General features: G+C 43.3%; 1 protein-coding gene across 2 annotated transcripts in view; it reads right to left on the bottom strand.

Annotated features, from left to right (window-relative positions):
• The window catches only part of PLCB1 (phospholipase C beta 1), a 334,715-nt gene that overhangs the window by 106,230 nt on the left and 203,377 nt on the right, over positions 1-25,108 (bottom strand). For both annotated transcript variants that reach the window (XM_032684593.1, XM_032684592.1), the window contains exons 5-9: positions 24,000-24,079; positions 21,271-21,324; positions 20,621-20,696; positions 16,684-16,784; positions 15,140-15,306 (exon numbers count right to left, since the gene is read on the bottom strand). In XM_032684593.1, the coding sequence (XP_032540484.1) occupies positions 15,140-15,306; positions 16,684-16,784; positions 20,621-20,696; positions 21,271-21,324; positions 24,000-24,079 (478 nt within the window). The remainder of the gene's footprint in view (positions 1-15,139; positions 15,307-16,683; positions 16,785-20,620; positions 20,697-21,270; positions 21,325-23,999; positions 24,080-25,108) is intronic.

The raw sequence follows: 25,108 nt of genomic DNA, 5'->3' as shown, positions 1-25,108 counted from the left end.
ATTGGTAAGGTTTGTTCTCTGTTTCTTTAAGCATGTTACAAATTTGCCACAGATGTAGCCAAGAAAAAAATAATATGTGTTCAGTTCTTTCCATTACAGCTGTCACCTTTTATCTTCAGGTATATATTAGAAAGATTTAATTAGATATAAAAAGTTAGAGAAAAGAGACCCATAATGTAAAGACACAGAGGCATGACAGATCCTCTTGTTTTCCTTTTCGTGCTAAAATTATCTGAGCTCTAAAATTTTGACAAAACTTTCAAAATATCCAGTGTGCCTTATATAGTTAAAATTGTAGAGTTAACAGGCTTGACTTTCTCACTCATCATTGTCATGCCAAATTTGATCTGATGTCTCTTGTCTGGACAGAGGCAGATCCGAAACTCACCGGTGTTTATAGAAATGCTACCACCACCTTCAGCAATGCTTGGTTCCAGATCGTCCTAAATAACCCTGAGTGCAATGCAATGAAGGACAAGACTCCAGCTGACTCCTTCAGCCATGCTGGAAAAGCCAGATGGAGCAGAGCACACACAGATGTAACCACAGCAGAAGCCATGTCAGCAGCTATAGCCCTCAGCGAGATCCTTCCCTCTGCAGGGTTTGGAGTTTCCCAGCACTAGAAATTTATTCTTTCCCCCCCCCTTCAAATATCTCTTCTCTAATTTATCTGATTAATTAGAATTTCCCTCCCCACGGGGTCACTTAGTAGCGCTCTATTACAACACCTAAACAACACAAACTTAAAAGTGTCTCCTTTTTCCTGTGGTGTCTGGCCAATTTAAATGTTCAAAACTTAACTCTCCCCCGGTGCCACTGGAACGCCTCACACTGAACAGGGCAGGAGCTCCTCATTCTCCTCTCCCTCTCCCCTCCAGGGCTCACAGGGCTGCTCCTTACACTTTTCCCTTCACACTTTGTGCTTTTTCCCTCAAACTTTGCACTTTTTCCCCCTCATACTCTGCACTTTTCTCCCCTCACACTTTGGCACATTTTCTCCTCGCTTTCCATTTTTCCCTCTCACACTTTGCACTTTTTTGCCCACATTTTGCACTTTTTCCTTCACACTTTCCAATTTTCCCCCTCAAACTTTGCACTTTTCCCCCCTCACACTTTGGCACATTTTCTCCTCGCTTTCCATTTTTCCCTCTCACACTTTGCACTTTTTTGCTCACACCTTCCACTTTTCCCCTCACACTTTGCACCTTCTCCCCTTACGCTTTGCACTTTATTCCCTCCCACTCTGCCCTGTTTTCTCTCACACCTTGCACTTTCTCCCCCTCACACTTTGCACTTTTTCTCCTCCCTTTCCATTTTTCCCCTTGCTTTCCACTTCCCCACACACACTTTGCACTTTTTCCTCTCACAGTTTTCACTTTTCCCCTCACACTTTTCCCTTTCTCCCCTCACACTTTACACTTTTTCTTCCTCACACTCTGCACTTTTTTCCTCACACTTTCCCTTTTCCCCCCTCATGCTTTGGCACTTTTTCTCCTCACTTTCCACTTTTCCCCTGCACACTTTTCACTTTCTCCCCTCACACTTTCCACTTTTTTCCTCACACTTCACACTTTCCCCTCGCATTTTGCGCTTTCCCCCCCTCACACTGTGCGCTTTTCCCCCCCTCACGTTTTCCATTATTTCCCTCACACTTTCCACTTTTCCCCCCTCACATTTTTTTCCCTCACATTTTGCACTTTCTTCCTCACATTTTGCACTTTTTCTCTCTCACATTCAGCCCTTCTGGATAAATCTCAGTGTCTGCCAGAACCACCGACGCTCACACGTGGTGTTGGGTCTCCGGCCTCAGCGGACGAAGGAAATTTGAGATGAATGTCAGCCACAGGGGATTTGATTTGTCAAGGCACGCTAAAGTTTGGTGCCTGCCAAATAAATAGCAGATCAATTTTAATGTTTTATATTGTGCATTGGAACGGGTCTGGAAAATATAAGAACAAGTGTTGAGGGGAAATACAAAAGCGTCTAATGTATTCCTAGTCACAGACACTCCCCGTACATCAAAATTAGAAATATGTAGCTGAACACTTGTGTAAAGGTTATATAAACTTTGATGTAACTCTACAAATGTACCTGAATTAAAAACTTTAAAGAGCTAGAGACACTGGAAAGTCTAGAAATGCCTTTATATGCCTCTCTTTGTATTTGTACACCGACATACCTTCCAAAACCCATTCTCTAAACAGGAAGGAGGCTTTTAAAAGAAAGGGACCTTGATTTCTCTGTGTATTTTGATCATTTTACCCATTTCTAGGTATGAAATGCAGGGCCCTCACTATCAGGACTGACCGCTTGCCCACGTAGACACTTACTCACACTGTGAAGTTCCCCCGCCGTCATTTCACAAGACAAATCTAGTCCAAACTCAAATACACCTATCCAAACCAGGTTCTGGCTTTAGCCCTGCACTACTCTTCTGTGCTGAGGATTTAAGCTCTGCTTGCACTTTAGTTGCCCATGCCAGCAGTCCTTCTGTGGGTGCCCACAATCCCCTTTCTGCCCTGCCCTTCTGATTTAGAAGCTCAGCTTTATCTTCCAGTTGCTCGGCGGGGAGTTTGTCAGCGATGGTCCCACCTGCTGCATCCAAACATCACCACTGCAGAAAGGAAGAGGAAGCCCACAGAGGGGATTCCAAAGACGTCCTCAGCAGTCTTTCTCCTGCAGCAAAGTGTGAAGCAGTTTCTTAGCAAGTGGTTCCGCAGGACAGCTCAAACTGCTGCTCCATGCGACCTTCAGGGTGGTGAAATTCATGCCGAGACCAAAAAAAGAACCCTCAGATTGACAATCAAGTGAAGTCAACCAAATCTGGCATTTTTTTCACTAAAATTTGGAAGGAAGAAGTAATTTCCTACCAGAAGAGGAATATGCTGAGAGATTCCATTGAATTTCCTGACTGCGATCAGCTTCATTATATGAAACACGGGAAGTGTTTGTGCAGCAGGTTTATCTTTTTCTGCATCCCTGGTTCCAACAGATTGATCCAAAATAGTTATAAGGGAGAAAAAAAACCCAAGAGCACAATGAAGTAGCAACTTCTGAGCATTTCACAACATTTCCATATTAGCTCTGGCTACATAATCCCATACCTTCCACACTGGATCAGACACTTAAATGCTCCTGGATGGTAGCCTAAAGAAAACCACATAAAAATGTAACTGTTACTTTGTATGTAAGTATCAAGGCTCTTCTCTGGTCAGCATTTGGTCAGCCGTAAAGACAGTAGAAGTCACTTTAGTTATCCCAGAGATCCTTTTTCTTGGTGACATACTGCTGGCAAACGATCTATTGAAAATTCACAAAATTTACAGTAATTAAGTGAATCCTCTTTTCTATGGCCCTCAGATCTTGTCAACATTCATAAATCAAAATGTTTTCTTCTGCAGTTTATGAGATCTGGAATATTCCCCTTCCTGGGAGATGGTGCTCACAAGTCTACCATGAAACAGGAATTCCAGCCAGACAGCTGAAATGGTTGACAGGATAGCCTTTACTTTGTGAATATATTCCTCAGAGGCTCCTCTTGAAGACTTACTGTCTCTTCATCATCTTCTTTGGGCGTACGCAGAGAACCCAGGACGTTTCTCTCCCCAGGGCCCGTGACAGCCCTTGTGCAGGGCCAGGGCACTGTGCATTCCCTGTGCCAGCACAGATAACAGCCCCCTGCAAAACTCTTCCCGTGCACTTTCCAGGGCTGGCAAAAGCACAGGCTGCTTTTGACACAGCAATCCTTCTTCTGCTGCTTAATGAGACATAGGTAACTTGACAAGATGCTGTTTTCCCAGTCCCCTTAGAGTGCCAGCATGACCAGCATGTTGTTCTGGATGTGGAAACGCTTGTGTCCCTGGGAGCTTGCCAGCTCATCAACTGGAGGACATAAACAAACCCCTGCTCACTCAGCACCGGCAGCACTGTGCCAAGCACAAGATAAAAGACATGGGGGTTCAAAGTAGGGCCGAGCTTCCAAAAGAACCTTCTCCACCAGCTCAGTGCCCTCTGAAGAGACCCAGGATAAAGACCAAAACCCCAGCAGCGCAGCAGTCTGGGGGAAATATAAAAGTGCAGCTAACCCTGGAAAACTCTCAACCCAACTGCTGGATCTAAACTTCATGCCCTTGTTTTGTCAGGTACGCTGGATGTGCAGCTACTCCATTTTCCCTGCAGTCTGCCCAATCTGCTCCCAGGAAGCCTTGCAGTCCTTTGGGCAGGCTTGGGACAGAAAACAAGAGAGGCACAACTGACAGCAGAAAAGACCACTTATCTGCACACTCTTCTTTGCACTTTAGTCTTGCAACTTTAACATCGAAGAGCCTCTGCTCGCCCCTTAAAATCTGTCGATGTTTTGTAGGACAATTAAAATGTGCATTTGCTTGTAGGCTGTCAACAGGTTCGGCCATGTGGATCTTAAACATTTCTTTCCATGTATTTGCAAACTCCAAAGTGCTTTGCATTTGTTTACACCCATGCTGTTATCCACTCAGAATGTAACTGGAAAGTTTAACTATGCCAAGAGATGTTAATAAAGTAAAACAGAAAAGAAACAGAAAAGGAAGAGAGACAATGAATCGGTGCCTCCCATCTCCCAGTCAGCGACACAGAATTACAACAGTATTTTGTCTGACAGCGAAATCAGGTCTATTCCAATGCAATCTGCAGCATGAATCACATTTGCTGTGATCCCACACAACAGAGCAGTCCTCTCAACTCGAAGATTAGAATCCTATAAGTAAAGCAGACAGTTGATAACTCTGTGAGAGATCTGTACAGCGTGTCCCAGTGGGAATTCTATCTCACAAACCAGCACTGCAATTTCCAGCTCATTAGGTATTAAAACTTCATGCCCAGCGTTGAGTAGGATGCACATACCCCTGGTGTGTCTCTTGACTCTGGGCACATATTAGCTGCTCTCTGCTCTGCGAGCCAGCAGAGAAGCTCACAGGGACGAATTTACATAAAATCCACACTGTGTGGGACACGATGTGCCGGAGCCACTCTGATGACGGTCACAGCATTTGCATCCAAGCAATTTGGGAAGTGATGCTGAAACCTGTTGGGCTTTCCAGACACGCATGCTATTACTGTATTGCCACGGTGTAACTGGAATTTCTGCCTGTGTTCAGTTTTGCAAACTAGGGCAGGACAGGAGCGTCCTGTTGCATTGTCCAAGTGACATCCTCTTAATGGCAAAGTCATCACAAGGAGAGAATATGGTACAGCCTCAGCCCAGACTGAAAATGCCTCAATCCTGCAACTGAGATGCTGGACTTTACCCCAGGAATGTCAGTGCTGCTTTGTTTTACAAAACACACTGAGAAGGTAAAAACTCTCAGGCCTCAGATCAGGATCTGCAGATCTATCAAAATATCTACATACCAACCATCACTTACACACCCCATGCAGAAATGGGCAGTAACTCCTCCATTTGAGCAGTTTTCCCAACGATCAGTAAAGGCAAAAATTCATACTAGTCAGACAGTCTTATCAAATTAATAAGCAGAGGAAGGGCAATACATCTCAATTGCTGTATCTGAATATTAGTGAAGCATTTAATGAAGTTTTCTAAATTCAAATTTTTTCTTATTGGAAAAACTAATCTGTAAAAAGTACAGATAGAAATAAACTGAGGTCAGACTAGAAGATTCAGGGCTTCTTTGAATTCAGAAGCTTAAATGCATAAAAAACCCAGATGCTGACACATTGATCAGTAGTAGGTCTGGTTTCATAAAGTCTTTAATAAAGTGAAAAAGTAGAATCAACCACACAGGGTTTAAAGAACAGACAGTTCTCTGGTAGCTGTTAGCAAAACAAGAGGGTAAAGCTGTAATGAACCAGGTAAATGGGACACACATCAAATGAGAACACACATATAATAATTCAAGCTACATAACTAATCACTAGAGCAAAGAAAATCTAAAATACAGATTTGAACTGGGAAGAAGATGCCTACAAATCTATCACCCTGAAAAGCAGGTGAGATGCAGAGAACAGAGATGCATCTGTATATGAAGCTGCACGAAAAAGGTGATTAAAAAAAAGAAAGTAATTGATGGGAAGGACATTTTATTATCAGGACATTGATGAAAGAGTTAAACATGCGTGGAATCAAATTCATCAACACTCGTACCCATAACTAAATCTAACCACAGAATCAATCCTACAAACGGCCAGAATTTATGATTAAATTAATTAATTACCAACAACATCAAGGGTCTTAATGGCACCACTGACACTGCACCCAGTCTCATGAGTAGTTTTTGACTACTTATTATCAGAAAGAAGTCTATATATTGAAGGTTATTTAGAGAACTGTTATGAATACCTCACAGTATATGCCAAAACAGGAAAAATCAAAGCTGAAGTGGCAATGACATATTTGTCAACGAGTGTTTTAAGCATAAACAACAAGCATGAGGGAGAACAGTCCCAGTGGCCCAAGGCAGAAGCAGGTAACGAGATCAGAGCAAGCCACACAAAACTTGGGGGGAGTGTCTGGAAAAGCTTGGCAGTGCTCCAACTAACTGAGGTAGGAAACAGTCTTGCAGCGGGTTTATTAGTTGTCTCATTGCTTGAATCCTTTAAAATCAAAGCAGGACAATATCCTGTTGTGTTCAAATCTCATTTCCGTTCTCCAAACTTAAAGGAAAACACAACGGATCCAATTCTGCCCTCAGTTATAATTGCTCAAATACCTTCTGTAATTAAACAGTTACCTGGCCACAAACCAAAACAAGCTGTCTTGGGTAACATGTTCTTGACAAAGAAATGGAAAACTCAGTAAGAAAGGAATAGAGCAAGATTCCTTGCTCTACCCTTGAATGGGTATATTGTAACAAAACACAGGGAAATCTGATTATAAACAGAGAATGGTAACTCCAATCAAGATCAGAAGTAAATGCTCACTTAATGACAAGCAGGCAGTGAGGGAAAACAAGGGAAGGTAAACATGTTGTGCTTTAAGCAGCCTACATAAAAGAGCTTGCTCGGTATCAGTTAATCCATGTGGAAATCTCACACGCCCAAGGACACCAAGATCCAGAATATTTTGCAGAGGAAGGAGCATCAAGCAAGCAAAGCAGAGCTCAGTATGTTGAAGCAGGAATGCTTGCCATTCTAATGAAGCTATTGCATCCACTTTAGCATCTGCACAAGTGCACAGAGAAAACTAACAGTGGATACAATTTTTTTTTGGCAAGAAAATGTCTGCAGATGGAAAACTGCTTTTCCGAACCATTAGAAGAGGTACTGCAGCCCAAGACACTTAGTTCACTCCAGGGAGGAAATATTTCCTAAAAGCTTCCAGGCAAGCCACAGCAAATAGCAAACCTCATACTCCAATCAGAACTAAAACTTCGGGAGCATTCCAAGGATACTGCCATCTCCAAAGGGAGAGGAGGAAGTGTCACCTGAGAAGAAACACGTGTTTCCAAATCTCACTTGTGCCTGTAGGCATGAGCCATCCGGTTTAACAAGATCTTAAAGCCACTGTGCAATGTTGAGCACGCTCTTTTTTCACTTATTTTATTAGAACTCACAGGTTTTTTCATCCCTTTTCAAACTCCCAAGAAAGAAGGGCTCAAACCCACAGGGGCTACAGCCCATGAAATGGATGTATTTTTCTCTGGTAGTGCTAGAAAACAGCAGAACACACACCTAAGCAGGGAAGATTTTAAACACTCAATATTTTCTCTTCTTTTAAAATTTATATGTTGGAAACACATTTATTTTGAATGAATATTGATCCTTCAAATGTCTGCAGCAGCTTTGAAAACCTCTGCTGTTACAAAGCATGGTCACAGTTCTGAGATTCTGGTAAGCAGAGGTTTTGTGTTAAGGCAAACAAGTCTTGGAACAGTTTCTAAAACTTTAGCAGACATATATATATATATAAATTTGAATAATCAGTAATTGTTAAGGAGTGGGGAAAACCCCCGCTCTGGTACAAACCTCTCCTAAGTCTCAAGACTGAAGGAGGGTGAACAACTTCACCTCAGGGTTGGTCTGTGAAGAACTGTTTTATCTGAAGGCAGCCAGAGAACCATTCTGGACTGCAGCTCACTCCTTGGCAGGCCTTTTCTGCTTTGCCTTTTTTGTTCCCTTTCCAAACTCAGTTTTGCTTAAAAGGGCTGGCCTGCTCTGTGCAGGTTTTACATTAGACTCAGCTACTGTATCCCAGGTTCTCATCCAACAGCAGGGCCTTGGCTATTGAAACCCCCAAGGAATCCACATCCTGCTGGTGTCAGCTGACTCTGCAAAATAACACAGCCGTGTGAAAGGTGTCCTCGCAGTGCCAAGGAACCCCTTTCCTACCTCATTCAATACATGAGGGGCAAATTAAACACAGGTAAACACTGTGAGCCACACCAGGTGTCCCAGCAGACAGCTTAAGGTTGCTGTTTCTGAACACTTCGAGCCCAAACTGCAACCGTCAAAAAAAGAATTACGGTGGGCAGAAAGCCCTGTGGCATCGCAGGGTTTTACAGACACGAGCCCATTCTCCAGCTGCTCTGGAATTTTCAGCAGAGATGTAGAAGGAGTTGTTTCTGACAGGATATCCCTTACAGGATAAGACATGACAGATAGTTTAGACTCAATTAAATCTTTAAAGACTCCACGAAACCACCTTCACACCGGCTCCCAGCTAGGAGTGCAACGAGCACTTTGCAACACGGCAGATTTGTAAGGCAGACAACCAGCCAAGTGGAAAGATGTTTAAATCAGACAGATAAAAATACCATTAATCCCCACAATACTATAGCTATTTCTGACAGACTGGAAAGAGGGACACTACTGGAATATGTCACTGTCTTCCCAAACCTTTGAAAAACACCCTCTGCAGAACATCTCAGAGCAATCCTGGGAGATGGGATAATGTTGCATGTTGGCTTACTTCCAATTGCTAAGTTGGATGAAAAGACATCTAAAAATACATTGTTTCTTCTCTTAAGTGATACTTCTCTACATAAGCTATTAATGCACTTGCCAAAAAGCCTTGTAGTATAATGGGAAGAGACGAGAGTGTAAGTATGCTATAGGTGGTGAAAAAAATGTAAAAAAGAAAAAATGCATGGCTAATATTTTTACTTCCAGGAAGTCCTACAGCTGAAGAAAATATTAATATTAAACAGAAGTGGAAAAGAATAAATGTGTGGCACTGCAAAGACAGTGCAAATAAACCGAAAAGAAGGGACTTTGGTCCCTTTAAAAGGCCTTTCTTTTCTTTACACTTGGTTCTGCAGCTGCAGGCACTGCAGTGGACAAGGCCTTTCCTAAACAAATCCAGCTCTACCTTCATAACAATTGGTTTTTTTGCCCTCTTTACTACCTCTGGAAGTCTGTGCCAGGACCATATTGTTAGGAAAGTTCTCTTCATTTCCAGCCTAAATTTATTCAAGGCCACTCGATCCCTCTGTGTTCTTCTGCCAACATTGTCCTTTAGTTTACCACTTCTTTCTGCCTCCCCAGTGCTTAACCTCGGTGTATTTATAGGGAACAGCCACATTCCAGCCACAGGATACTGTTAGATGATTCCATCTGACATCTTAAGGGAAAGTGCCTCCCATGGCTGCTGTGTTACAGCAGTGTACGTACTCCAAGCATGTCAAGAGTTCTGACAGACACCACACACCCCAAAAATCTCACAGGTCACTTCTAGTTCCTCAAGGCACAGACTGTTCATTTAGTCCAGCTGACCAAAGGATGAGGCAAAACCCAACAATGACACACAAAAGGGGATGGATGGCCAAATGACAACGAGCTCATCTATGGCAGAGCCAGGAAAACTGTGCTTCCTCTGCCACCAGTTGTAGATGTCACCCACTGGATCACAGCAGTTGTCACCTGCTGTGTCCTCAGGGGCCCTCTGCAGCTGAAAGCACTACAGTTGTACAGAGTCACAACGAGGAGCCAAACCCTGCAGTGCTTGTTCCAAGTTTATCTACATTTGTTTCCTCCGGCCCTCGAGCCCACGCTGCTTTATGTCTCCAGAAGTAAACTCGATCTGATACTCATCTTCAAATAATAAATCCTGCTGCTAAAATTGAATACCTCCCCGTGTTCCATAAAAGAGGCAGTAAAACAGCAACAAGCACAAAAGAAACAGTTTTGCTTTTAGACTAAGTTTGCTATTTATGGGCTGTGATAGCCTGAGGTCGAGTCAAACACAATACAGGCAGAAAAATATGTCTCCCCAACCCCTGTAATGCAGGATTGACGTAAGAGTCCCTTATCTCTGAGCAAAAGCTGAAGGGAGTGATGCAAAATCCATTCTTACTAGTCCTCATCACTGATTCCTTTTGCTATCAAGCTGTTACAATTTAAAAGATGATGCACTTTACCTGTAGAGCAGATGCAAAAAATCCTCATAATCGAGGACTTTACACTCAGATTTTTACACAGATTTTTACAACACTTAGTCTTTTACTTGAGATGAAGCCTTCCAAAGAATTGCAGGAAATTAGTCTGAAATTAATTTTACAGCTTAACTAGTAACTAAAAACCAAGCTCCCAAGAAGAAAATACAGTGTATTACAGAAACTTATTTTGCAAATTCATTTTGACAAGTAGAGTCAAAGTTATTCATGCTGATACATTATCCATACTTACATTTCCTGCACATACATATATATATATTTTAAAACAGTATAAAAATGAAAAAGTTTTCTGGTAAGTTACCTAACTTGGCACTTGGAGGTGACAGCATGGGATAGACTATGGTTTTGGTGTGGCTTCAGCATTTTAAGGAACAATAAATCCTGACTGGGATCTATTGTTCTGTCATCATTTGAGACTGAGAAACGCTGCTGAGAGCTCTCCTCTTGTACAGCTGGAATGCTGGAAAACACTGAAAATCCCCAAGTTAACGGGTTTTTTGGTAGGTTTTTTTGGTAATTTGCAGTGTTAGAGTTCGGAAGGCAAAGAATTTCAGCCGTTTTGTAACACTTCCTACAAATGCTTCATGCCAGAAGCCCCTACCATGGGCCTGAATGATTTATACCCCAGAATTTAGGCTTTAAATATTACGAACTATGCCTTAAAAGTACAGCCGTGGTTGCATAGTACTTGTTTTTCCCATTAAAATCTGTTGCCTAGGAAATGACCCCCTTCTGCCATTAAAAGACTCCAATGTGCAGTTATTCTTAAGCAGTTACTAAAAGGTAAATTTAATGCAGTGGGATGAAAATGTTTGAATTGCATTGATGTTTAAGGGAGGAAAAACACATTTGTGCTGAAGTGAACGCTGCCTGGTGTTAAGGCTGCCATGGGAAAAATACATATAGTAAATGCTGTATAAAATTACATCTTAATCTAGTGTTAATTGCTTAGCTTATTTTATCATCCAAGAAAAACCCAGCACAACAGCCACCAATAAATGTGCACTGCAAAGAAGAATAAATACTGGAATTCAAAGGGAGTCGTGGAACTACCCTAAATCCTTCTAAACACATGTCTAACCAAAACTGACACAGAGCAAATAGGTATAGTTCACAAAATCTGGAGAGAGAAACACTGTGAAATACAAGAGAAAAGTTATTTTCCTCTGTGCAGAGCTAGAGGTTTGGTCCTTTAAAATTAAATAAGCAGAGGTAGTTTTTAAATTAATGCATCCTTAAGAGAAAAAAATTAGCATCTTTATGCTATTACTTGTCTCAAAGATGCCCTCTAATAAGTACAATCTGGTGTGTAGACATACTGCCCAGGAAAAATCTCCAAAGCACTTCCACACTCTATTTTTAAAGCTTATTCCATAAAGATCACTCTAAAAATAATGGTTGATAATAACCTAACCCTTGCCTTGCTCCCACCAAGGACGATGGTGGGAGCCACGTATTTTATACCTGCAGCTTTTTCACAGCTCCTTTCCCTGGCAGACCTTGGTTTCATGTTCTTCACTGCTTTCCTTGCCAGTCTGGTACATGGGTACAGCTCTTCTTGCATGTTTAGAGTCTCCAAGGAACACGGGATGTCCCTCCAGCCAAGGCTGTGGCTCAGAGGTTTTCAAAGCACTTCACTGGTTTCGGAATGAAAGGTTTAAACTGGGACACTGGGATTGGAGCTCTCAAGGCACTGGGGTCCTTTGGAACTCAGAAACTTTTAGGAATGAACTGCATTGTTAAGCCAGGAAGGACCAGCACAGTTTCTGCAGAATGTGAAGCAAGTTTATATGGTAAATTTACCATAATTCCAGAATCCAGGACTGTCGCTCCCGGGAGCCTGGACACCGCAAACACAGACATCTGAAACTTGGCATCAATGTCCCCTCTCCCATCCATAATGTAACAAGGCCCTGAACAATTTACTTTGATACAAGCCTTTAAATAAAAATAAATAAAAGAATTAAATAAAAGCAAATCAGGAACTTCCCAATAAATCCCCAGGCAATCAAGTTATTGATGCCCATCCTATTATCAACATGGTAACATGAAAGGGAACATATTTAGCAGTTATGCCAGACACCCACTGCAAATCTTCACAGCCTGAAAACACCAAACTGCAACATGGTACCTCACCAGCCCCAACAGCCCCCCAGAACACTTTTGTTGACAGTGAGAGACTGCTCAGCAGTACCAGGGACTTCCTCCTGCTTCCACCTGATAAGGAAACCGTGAATTCATCTCCTCGGCTGTACGACACAAAGCATTAATCACAACCTGCTTCCACCACAGCAAAACACTACTCCAGATGTTTAACCTATGGAGATGTCAAGCCCATGTCTCTGCTGATTTTGCAAAACCCAGCAATAAATACACCTAAAAATACATCAGTGACAAGCAGGAACACAGGCAGCCTTTTTTAACTCAGAGCTCTGCAACCTGATTTTACCAGGTACCACAGGAGCCACGTTGTAAAAGTTCAAAATATTATGGACAGCTCTTCCTTGCTGCGCTCCAAATATTGTAGTTGAGCAGCAACAGGTACAACAGAAGGGTCACAATGGTGATCAGGGAAATTCTGAGACATCAAAAGAGTTTGAACAGTGCTGTGAAAGCCGACACACAGTACAACTGGTCACTAGAAGGTCATTTAATTAGCTATGAGAGAATAATTAAAGAAGAATATTGTTGTACAGTGGTTGTGCACAGATAATGAACTCAGACAGGAAATTGGAAAGAATAGCCATCAGACAACTGAAGGCCCAGAACCATCGAAACAGGGCACGGGCAGCAAGGACTCAGGTGCTGTACAAAGGCACATTGTTTCCATTTTATGAATTTGGATTTGTGTTTTCAAAGGAAAATCCCTACTTTTATTTAAGAGAACTTTTCAATGCATAAAATTTTATTTGCTCAGAAGCACATGCACCAGACTCTCAGAAGTTGCCCTGGTACCTGTGTTCGAGCTTCTGGCCAAGAACTGCCTGGAAACTCCACTTCGACAACCTTGGGAATTGTCCTTTCTGACAGCAGAAAGCCTGAGTGAGAACTCATTTTAGAGAACACCATATTAAGAGGTTAAATAATTATTTTAAATATCCAGTTAAAATCTGGTGACATTTTATAGACATGAAGCACTTTTTTGGCAATTATTCCATGGGTGTAGGATTGAGCGCACACCTACACTTCATTTAATATACAGCGAACTGCATTCCCAACTCGGAGCAGATGTACAGAAAATATTGTGTCCCCACGTCATTCCTGATTAGCCAATTCCTGTCATTTTAAGGCAGTAAGCTCGGGAGATTTGCACTGGAGCCTGTGCCAATTGCTACAGCTCGGCTGCCAGACAGGGTGTTATATCAGGTGGCGTCTTCAGCACAGAGGTGGCTCTCAGGCTGTACCAGCTGGACCTCAGAGCACAAGTTTGAAGAGGGGGGAACAAACCCCCCACAATCCCACAAAAGGAATTAACTCTCTATGACTTGCCTTTCCCTTGTTAAATTCAGTTCCTCCTTATTGCTAGTCAGAGGGTGATTTCATTTTGACTCCGGTGTTCTGTTAGCACACCTCCTTCTAATAAACCCTTTATTTGGTTTATATGAAGAGCCAATATTTGGGTAAGAAGAATGATCTTTTAGGTAACAGACTTTCCTGTCGCTGATGTGAAACAAGGTAAGCTCAGAGGACTGCTCTAATATTTGCCCAGATGAGAAAGGAGGTCACAACGTGTTTTCATTTACTCCTGTTCCTACTGATGTCAAAAGACAAGTCTGCATGAATGCCATAAAGAAGCAGGATTTAACCCTCCAGCAAAACCTCTGGGAACACTAAGTTTGACTGAAGTAGAAGAAATAAGAAGCCTTACGAGAAAAATCAGAAGTGTCTGAGAGACAACACTGACCATGGCATCGAGAGCTCTAGGATTCCTTCAGGAAGATGCCAAGGTCAGAAGGCTTCCAGGGAGAGTGGCTGGAGTGCCTTTAGGGAACCTCAAGACTTTTGGGAAAGACGTCTTTGTGTGGCCTCTGGATCCACAGTCTCTGGACCAAACCATTTTTTTTCATGTTAGACCCGTTCTGCAGGATATTCCCGAGGTCCTAAAATTTCTAAGGTGCCACCACATTAAAAGTTGGGGTAACCATTAGGATATGTGGGTTGGGATAAAACAGGATGCAGACACAAACTGGATGCTATTTTAAGACTCGTGGTGGTAGCAAAAATCTGCAGAGATTTGAGCAGGAGTTCTCTCACTGGTCTTGGAGAAACGCCCAGTTAATCCCTGACAACACCTGAGATGTTCAAGAGGGAATTACAGCACGAAATCCACTGAGCTGACCTCACATCCCACTTTGTACATCACTTCATCCAAAAGCAGAGGGCTAGACTTAATACTGTGATTAAATTACAGAATTATCATGTGCTTAGTTTCACTGTCCCTGATTTCTTCTTTCAGTTTTGCATTTCAGCTGCTGGTAAACAGCCATGTGACAGCAAGGTTTCTGCTGAACTTCACATATCTGGGCAACTGTTCTATCAATGATATACATTGAAAAGCAAATACTGAAATCAGCCCCATCCTTTCTCTAAACACACCACATGACGTCTCCCAGGCTTGTATGATCCAAACCACAGACAGCTGGAAATGCAATTGGATTTTGAACCAAATTTTCCTTTAGCATGTGCTGTAGGATAACTGGGTTACTGTTTGAAATCAGAATCCAAGTACAGCAAGAGTATAAAAAAGCACTGACCTTTCTTTGCTAGGTTGCTGTTGGGTTCATACTTCTCAATCAGCACCTGAACTTGTTCTTGTTTCAGGGGTGGATAAAGGATCTCGTTTAATCGTGGGTCACGCTGCTTCAAATTTATAAACTCCATCATCTGATCAACAGTAAGGTATGGTTTGCTCTTGGCACCGCTGGAGAAAAATTGAAGCAACAGCAAAGGCATTAAAACACATTTCCTTGAAATCTTGTTCAATGTTCTGAAACTTCCCAGGGAAACCTAAACAAGATTCAAAGTATCAAACAACAAAAACATCCTCCCGCTGTGTCTCCGGGCTAATTTACTTTGCCAGCATGTAATGAGAGACTCTCCATCAAACTTGCAGGAGGAGGATCTTTAAAAACCTTCAGCATTACTGACATCAATGGGAAGACTTAGAGCAATGCTAAAAGCCTTTCATTCTTCTGAATTCCTGGAATTCAGCTATTTAAAACAGTAAAAGAGAAAACTACTTCGAATTCAATCCTGAGCTGGCCACAAACACTCTTTCCCGGCCCAACTATTTGGGTTTAATGTTGAATGACAGCAGCCCTGATTTCATTATGCCAGGATTTGTTTGGGTCTTTTTTATTACAAACCTGCTAAAAACTGTGAGGTACTTTGCGAAGCAAACAAAAAGATGCCTATTTAGAGAGGCAGTAAAAAGAGCAGAGCTGGGTACAAGCTGTACCCAGTTGGAGACCCAGGAAGCCTCCAGGGCAGGTGATGTGCCCGGGGTTGTCTCTGCAGCACCCAGGACTGGCCTATTTCTGCTCTGGCAGAGAGGAATGGAGAGCCTGCCCCGGGTTCAGCAGGAGCAAACTAGGGCAGGGCTGTGCTGCTCCAAAACCTCAGCTGCAGAGAAAACAAGCCCGACAGCACAGTGTCAGGGCAGCAGCGCTGCAAAAACACGTCCAGGGAGTGCTTTGGTGGTCTTGGGATGTGTTTGGGAAATTGCCTTTCTCTCCTATCGCTTCACGTTCCGACTCCATTGAGCAGGATGTGCTGGAACTGGGAAGTGCCCGGATTTGCGGCGAGGGGTGAAGCACCACGAGTCACAGAACTTGTCACAGAACGGATGAAATCAGCTGGAACCAGCTGCTAATTTAATTTCACGGTGAGAATTCACGATACACAAATCCTAGAAGTTACTGCATTTTTTTTTTGCAGCTCTTAATTAAGCTTTTGGGGGTGATTATACGTATTCTCGTGCCTATTGCCTGCTGTTACTGCTTATTACTTTTCTTCCTTTACTTTCTTGGAAGCCTAAATGACCCTGATCCATATGAAAAAACCCAAGACCTGGCAGTTCTGCTCCTCTAGGAACAAATCCTTTAAAACTCCAGCTATTAGATATGGAGGCAAAGGCTTGGGAGAGAAGGAACCCAAGGTTAAATAACAGCCCTGCTTGACAATTAAATCTGTTACTGGCAAGCCACAGTCTAAATAACCTGATTACCACACCCAGCCCAGAAAATCTGTGAATGGGGAAAATAAGTAAACATATCAAGAAATGAGTGTGTTTTCTTACAACTCTGAGAAGATGTGGTCGATCTCAGGCCGAGGGCAGAGGTTGTTTAAGAACACTCTGTACACTTCTGGTGTGAAGTCGTCTTGAGGGATTGAATCATTCTGTGAAACGGGGGGAAAAGAGAGTGAAAGAGAGATACAGCACTTTTATACATTCTTTGTAAACAGATCACTCACTATTTGGCTTCTCTAGGTTGCAGGAAAGAAATCAAAAGGAGCCCAGATTCTGCAGAATAATAAATCCCCCTGAATAACAGAGCAGCTTAGAGGGTACATGTTTAAAAAAACATCCAAACACTTCTATCAGCTTCCATAAGGCACAGTTCTCTCTGTCTCTGAGCACCTGTGAAGGAGGAGGAAGGGACATCTCCCCATCTAACCCCTTATCTAGAGCATAAATAAATGTATTGGTCCCAAGGAAGAGTGAGGTGGCTGGGCAGTGGTGCTGAGCCCAAGTGCTTCAGCGAGGAAAACAGCAGCATTACAGAGGACAAGGACATCACTCAGCTTTCCAAAGCTTTCACAGAAGTGGGGAACAACGTGGGTCACTGAGTCATTACCAATACACATGTCCAAGATGGCCACGATTCTGGGCAAAACTCACACAGCATAGCTTTTCCATACATCTTTGTCCTAAACTCTCAGTGTAACACATTTGGCAATCAGATTTCTTATACAGGAACCAATAAAAATGTTCTCCTAATAGAAGACATGTCAGGGGGGTTTTTTTGTGACATTTTCTAAAATTTAGAAAAATTTAAATTTAGTCCTGCTTCTAGATGACACTTTTATCATCCTCACTATATTTTTCTGCGAAAAAAAAAAAATTGAATTGCTGTTATTAACTGGAGAGACTTGAAAAGTCCTTTGCATGAAGCTGGAGCATCCTTAATCCAAAGCTATGACATGGGCCCACGTGATGCCTCTCCACAGCTCCACAACCTGCCCAAATCTGATGGACTGGAGAAGGAAAATGGTAACTTGGGACACAAAGCTGTTTGCTTTACACACCACTGGCCCCTGGCTGTGTCAGAGGCGAGGCTGCTCATGGGGAAATCAGTGCTTGTGTTTATTCTGCCTGTCCAACGCCGTTGCCAAGGGAACAGGAAGCATCGGTTCAAGCCTTTGCTGGACGGAAGGAAACTTTTCTCAATTTTTCCGGCTTTAGGTTACAATAAATAAACGAATGGCACAGGCGGCGCTTTGTCTCCTGTCATCTGTGAAACCCACAGAGGCTCCAGGGGGGTTTGTCCTGTGGTGCTTTCGGCTGAGGGTTGGACTGTCGAGACCTGTATCTCCCCAAAGTCCAGGATTCTCAAAGCTTGGGAATTTTCTTGTTAAAGTTGGCACCCCACTCTCCCCTGTCCCCTCTGCCTATAACCCCTCAGCCAGGGCATTTTAAACATGGATTCTCTAATTACCACAGAACTACAGTCTCCAGTCAACCTGATATATGTTTTCCTTTACAGGGGATTTGAAGGTGCTCAGCTGAACAAATGTGGGTCTCCTCCAACAACCTGAGATCCAAGCTTTGATTTGCCACTCGGTTCCAATTAAGAAGACATCCCCCAGTTTCCCTCCCTGTATCTCCAAACACCTATTACAAAGAGGAAAACCAACACGAGTCTTCAGGCATCAGTACAGACAGTTTTTAAAACTATTTCCTACCAGCACCATCATCAGTGGGCTACAAACCACAATTATCTAGATGGGAGATCAGAGCTTTTGCCACCCCAGGCACAACCTCAGGCAACTATATCTGGATTCCCAAAGCCCGTCTGCCGAGAGAGGGATTAAAATACGCTGCCCCCTTCCTCAGCCTGGTCTGAGCCATCCACGTTTCAGAGGAACCACCCACACACCTTATGGGCTCCTCTCCTTTTTGAGACCAATGAACAAAGCACAAACTTGCAGCACCACATGAAAGCATCCCTCATTTCCAGCTTTCCTTAACATTGGCATTCAGTTTTATCCTGTGATTAAGACTCTCCACTCATTTCAAGCACTGTTGATTTATGATTTGTCTGGTAACCTGCCTGCTTTTGTAACAACATCTGTATCCAGTCTCTTACATGTTTGAGAGCTAATTCCGATTATTTGCACAGACAGGACTCAATAGGAGGTTATTTTATTTTAACAGTCAAGCTCACTGGTGCTTCATTGTGAACCTCTACACTAACTGCAAGGCAGAAACCGGCCTTCACAGCCAAAAAGGTAGCTAAAATAAAGCTCTTCAAATTCTATTTAAGGCACTTTTAAACAAAGCCAAAACAAGCAAAAATAACCAACAATAACAAAAAGCAATGCCCCTTCACAAAAAGCAAAACCCCCTGATATCCACATCTTGCATGCTGCTGGAGTCCACAGCTCTTCCAAGGCTTTATTGTCCTGCAGCACAATAGGGCAGAAGAGCTGGAAGTCAAAACTTTACTTGTTCAAACAAACAGGAACCCAAAGGAAAAGAGCCGTAGTTGAAGTTCTGATTTTCTTCTATTCCATCACCTCCATGAGATCCAGCTTCACACTTGTACAATGTTTTTCAAAGATGATCAACAGCACAGTTTCCTTTGGTGCATGCAGAGTGTTTCTCTTTCGTCCCAACCAAAGGAAAGATCTACTTTATGCTGTGAATAATTTTCGAGATGGTATCCCAGCAACAAGTAGCCAGCAACGTGTACGTGAAATTGGCCCTGCTTAAACAAATAGCACAAAAAGGCTGCAGTTTCTTTCAAGGCCTCCAGTGATATTTAGATTTTCTTTTCAGAGATATGTAATAAACAGAAGTAATAAACCAACTGATTTAAATGCAGTGCCTCGGAGGTTTTCTTGCATATCTCGTTTGCTAACAATTAAATGAAAACCCACCTTTAAAACTATTCTTTCCACGTTTCTAAACCTCACAACCTAACTGTAAATAAGATGATTATGATCTTTTATACCTACTTCGCAAACATTCCTTGGAATTTTATGGAATTAAGTTCCCACACATATGAAGGAAGGTCTCACTGTAAGTGGAATCTGAGGTTTGGCTTGTGAGGATTTTGCTCCGTTGTTCTTCTGGAGCTGTAGGAATTGCCTTTATTTAACAACTGGGGAAGCAAACATCCAGGAAACCTCACAGCACAGAGTTTTCTACAAGAGCAAGGATCAGGAGATGCAGGTTCTCCTGACAGACCAGTTCTGTCCCACCTCTTGGACCCCTGAATGTAGGAATTATCCTGCAGGAAGCTGCTTGGAGGAGAATCTCCACCTGTGAAGAGAACCCTGCTTGAACAGGGAGGCAGGACTAGGTGACCCTCTGTGGTCCCTTCCAAGCTCACCCATTCTGTGATTCTGTGACTAAGGACATCTGCACTCCAGCATTAACTGGAATCACCTGCTTCAGCTCATTCCTTTTTGGGAAAAAAAAAACCCTTGAGGGTGAGGAACCCTCCTGCAAGTGCTCTGGGCTGAGGAGAGCTCCTGGATTAGCAGGACGCAACGGCTGCATCCCCACAGTATTAACAGTGTTTCAACATTACTTCATGCACCTTTTAGATGAGCTACAGTGAGTGTGACCAGTCACTCACCTCAGGCTATAGATTACACTGTTAGCTACACCTCGAGCTAACACTGCTCCGAAATCACACCGTGAAAACTGGCCAACAGTCACTGATTCTTAAAATATCCTCATAGGATTTCTCCAGGACAGGTCACACAACCCCTGCCCTTTCTTCTACTCCATTCATACCTCTTCCAGGAGCTCCTGGTCCCTACACAACTTCAAGCCAAAGGTACTCAGATGTGCAGAACTTCTGTGTGGGGAAGACAGACCCACTGCTGAGGACCTTTCCAGCAACAAAGCCAGCACAGCACGATCAGCCCTGAACAAACTGTCAGTGGAGAGCAAACAGCCCCAAACACAAGCAATGCTCATCTGAATAAATGCAGATGCTCACCCTGGAAGATGGGAGATTACAGGCCTCTAATGCTGTCTCCACCCGTTTTCTGTCAGAGGAGAACAAGCGGTATATGCTGCAAAATTGAGACAAAATGGAGATAACTGGTTAAGAACATGCCTTCACGTGCCCATGTGCCTTAAAGACTGAATATCTCTTCCCAGTCTATCATACCTTTAGCTCTTTATTTCCATTTGCTGGCTGTTCAGTAACAGAGGTGAGTATAATGGTGCTTACACTGAGTTTAACTCTGCCCCGCACCAGCCCCTATCACAGCAGACAGTGACTGGAGAAAGTCACCCCTGCTCTCTTCTTATCACCCCAGTGACATGCAGTTTGACTCTATTCACCCTCACGACATGTCTCTGAGGTAAAGAAATTATGGGGTTTTTTATTTCACAAGTGGAATGAACAAGGGCAGAGAAGTGGAATATCTTGCTCAGGATCCCAAGGGCAACCTACACCCAAAGGGTATCTGAGCAGAGCCATCCTGAGCATCACTGTGATACCACATATTGCCTGTGATGCATCCTAAACACGAGAAAAAGTCATCATTCTAGACATAGGGGCCACATGCTCATCCCAAACATATATTCACACTCAAAAGTCAGCAGAGCCTACCCATGGTAAGGCAGGGGAAGGGCACTTACTTCTTCAGAGGAATGCGCCCCTCTGGAGTCACCTGCAGCTTCAGTTTGGTGTAACTGTGGAGACAAAAGCATCCCAGTTCAGTTACACACCATTTTCAAGGACCTCTCCACCGACTTCCCAGCTCAGTGCCAGTGCTCTGTTCATGTGGCAAGTTCCACTCAGCTCTTCTGCCCAAAATGAAAACCTGCTGGGACATCATTAATGAGCAAACCCCTTCTCCTTCTCTGCCATCTCATTAAGGTGGCAGGATGAGGATGGATCTATCTTTGCCCAGATTTTTCAGCAGGCTTTGAATCAGTTGAATCAGGATTCACCCAGTAACTTCCATGAGAAGCAGCTGGGCCTACAACCACTATCTGTTCACTGCCTAACATGAGCCTGTGAAGAGCACAACTTTTTGAGCGCTTCATCTCTCCCACTTGAGCAGAATTAAAACCATAAATGATTTTCTTGCAGTAACATGATCTGGTGAAAAATGTGGCAACACTTAAATATTTAGGGGGATATTTATTTTTTTTTTGGTTAAAACCCCCCACTTTTTCACTTTGCCCACTGGTCTACCAGAAGAAGAAAAAAACTGCATGGTTCTAATAAACTTTCCTTTTCTTCACAACAGAAAATGCCATTAGCAATCACTTCAAAACCAAAGTGCATGCTAATACCCCATAGGAACATTTTCACAAATCCTTGACTCCCCATGGGCATCTTTTGTAAACTGAAGTGTTTCGTGCTACTGTGTCACCAAACAAAAATATTATCCCCTCTGCCCCATTTCCCAGTACTGGGCTGGATTAAAAACAAAAAACTCACAGCAGTTAGCCAAAGAATGAATAAAATAAAGAAACTCAAGAAGGTTTCTTTCATTTTGTCTTCTGTTTTTTGAAAAATCTGACTACACTCTAGTCCCGTTCAGTGTTTTCCTCTACAGCCAAAGAAGCCAGAAATAACAGAAAGTGGGGAAAAACTAAAACAAAACAAAACAAACCAAAACACAAACCCCCAAACTTTTCCCCCCTCAGGTTCTTTGCAACACACAGGACACCACTGTTTCCCCTGCAGCCATTACCGCCCACCTAAGAAAAGCAAGCATGCTGTTGCTGTTGAAATGCTTGCTAGGAGATGTTGCTGTTGGTAGGAGCTGAATGGACCCATTTCAGTGGTGCAGTGCTGACTCCAAGCAGGACAAACTCTGGGGATGTCACACTGGCCCCGGGGTTCCACTTCACAGCCACCCTGTGCTCCTGGCTGCCCTGGTCAGTATTCCAGTGCTAATGCACTCCAGCACCCATTTTTGCACCCCAAAACACACTCCACACAACAGAGGGATGTGCTCGTTATAACCCAAATGGCAGCTTTTAATCAATCATCTCTCCTCCCAAAGGAACCCTGTTTTTCTCAGCTGACCCAACCACAGGAAAGCTGTTTATTATTGCACCTCCAACGCTCCAAGGGACTGAATGCCATAAAGAAAACACCCCTTCATTCTGCTCTAATGCAATCTGGTTTTCTATTTCAACCAAGGGGTTCTGATAGGACTGCAACCAGCCCTTTGCTTTGTAGAATAATTATAATGGGGAAATAATTTAATCTTCAAAGTCAGAGATTTCTTAAGCGACTGATTTGGCATCTGTGCAGAGGACCTGAGAAACCTTACGGTTTCCAAGTGACTTATTAATTAGTGGGAAAAGACACAGGAATGCCATGCTTGCCTGCTACTGAATCTATGCAATGTGTCCACTGACTTCATCTTTAATTAATATTGCCTGAAAAACTGCCAGAAAATAGCTCCAAATCTGACAGGCTCCACTGTACTGTGGGATAACAGGTTCCTCCTCTGGACTGGATAGGAAAAGGCCCATTAGGCACAGCCACTACAGACCTGTCAGCAGAGCCCACTGGCCACCTGGGAATTTGGGTGGTAAGAGGCAAGGAAACAGAACCAAATCACTCTCCAAACTCACCTACAATCTACAACCTATGGAGCTGAAGGAAGCCACCTGCTCTGATGAACAGGTTTTCCATTGTCAACGTGCAGAGCCAAAAGTGTTTCCACCCATTTATATCTGGTTTGCCTGATGTACCATTGGCTGGCACAGTGTCAGGAGACACAGAGCTGTAGTTCCAGCCACAGCCAGCCTGCAAAGTTTCCTCAGGAATTTCTGCTGAATTCAGCTGCACCACAACAAACCTTATGTGGAAAACACACACACACACATCCCTCCTTCCCAGAACAGGCACCTATGAATGAATACATGGGATTAAAGTTAAGCAGTTGGGAACTTTTTGATGAAGTATAGATGCATCTAACGAAATCAGGCACGCACAGCCTGAGATCAGACTGAGCAAAATGGACTTCTGGTATTTCTCACTTTCTTAATCAATGGCAGGAAAAAGGAAAATAAACCAGAATATTCTTTCATTTTAAATAGAGAGCTTCATACTACAGCTGAAGCTACAACTTGGCTATATACAGGGGGAGGACAGCATTTAATTCCGTTTTTCCTGCAAGGATTTAGTAGTTTGCAAGAAGAACCCTAAGAAGATTTCTGTTTAAATGACTCTGAGATAGTAGGCTTTTTAAAACCACAAGAAAGGACGGCTGTGTTTACAGAAGTGTCGAGCCATCAAAGCAGAAACAATAGCTGACAATGTGACTAACAAAGGAGGAGGAAAACGAGACGCAGGGAAAAGAGCAACGCCCACGGCACTAAACCCGACGGCCACTTACGCTTTTTCCAGAAACGCGTCCCTTGACATGTTCTGTGCCAGCAGATTTGTTGCCAAACTGAACACTTCATCTGACCATTCCTACAAAAGGGAAAACACGGTTAAGCGTGGTTGAGATGTTTACTTGCACAAGGCAAAATATTTTCGGAAACTATACTGTCGGTAAAAAGTGCCTCGTTAAAACTCTGAATTGATTTTTCCAATCACGGCCTCCCCTCCTCATTGGAGAGACCCGATTTTCTCGTGCTGCAAAAAAAAAAAAAAATGAAGGCTGTTACAAATTTAAGTACTGACTTGATCCAACATCTTACCAGACAACATGAGAAAACAAGCTTAAAAAAACCCCAACCAGCAGAAATGTATAGGAGTACTTTTCAATTACTCTGATGTGCAAGGAGGATGCAACTCCAAACAGAACAGCTCCTTCCCCCCTACTGTGCTTACAATCCTTACACAGTGCTCCTATCCCCTGCTACATTATTTTTCCCTATTTTTACCCTGATGTCATGGAATCACAGAATGGTTTGGGTTGGAAAGGACCCCCAAGAGCATCTGGTTCCAACTCCCCTTCCACTATCCCGGGTTTCTCAGAGCCCTGTTCAGCCTGGCCTTGAGCACTTCCTGGGATGGGGCAGCCACAGCTTCTCTGGGCAACCTGTGTCAGGGCCTCACCACCCTCACAGGGAAGAGCTTCTTCCCAATATCTGATCTAACCCTGCCCTCTGGCAGTTTAAAGCCATTGCCCATTGTCCTATCCCTACATACCTTTGTCCAAAGTCCCTCTCCAGCTCTCTTGTAGCCCCTTTAGGTACTGGAAGGTCTCACCTGGAGCCTTCTCCAGGCTGAACAGCCCCAGCTCTCTCAGCCTGTCTCCATAGGGGAGGTGTTCCAGCCCTTTGATCATCTGTCCTCCAGCTGCTCAGGAGAAACTTCCCATCTCTGCCTGCAGGCTCTGCTCTTCCCATGGCTCTCCCTCACTTTTCCTCCCTTTATTCTCCTGATTTATTTTTCTCACATCTGTGCACGTTGCTGAAGTGCTTCCCTCAGGTCCCTGACCTTTCCTGTGTTCCCAGAGTGGCTGATCCATGACTATAATGTGAGGTTTAGACT

Source organism: Chiroxiphia lanceolata, chromosome 3, assembly GCF_009829145.1.
Source record: "Chiroxiphia lanceolata isolate bChiLan1 chromosome 3, bChiLan1.pri, whole genome shotgun sequence".
Lineage (NCBI taxonomy): Eukaryota > Metazoa > Chordata > Aves > Passeriformes > Pipridae > Chiroxiphia > Chiroxiphia lanceolata.
This window is presented reverse-complemented; position numbering and strand designations above follow the sequence as displayed.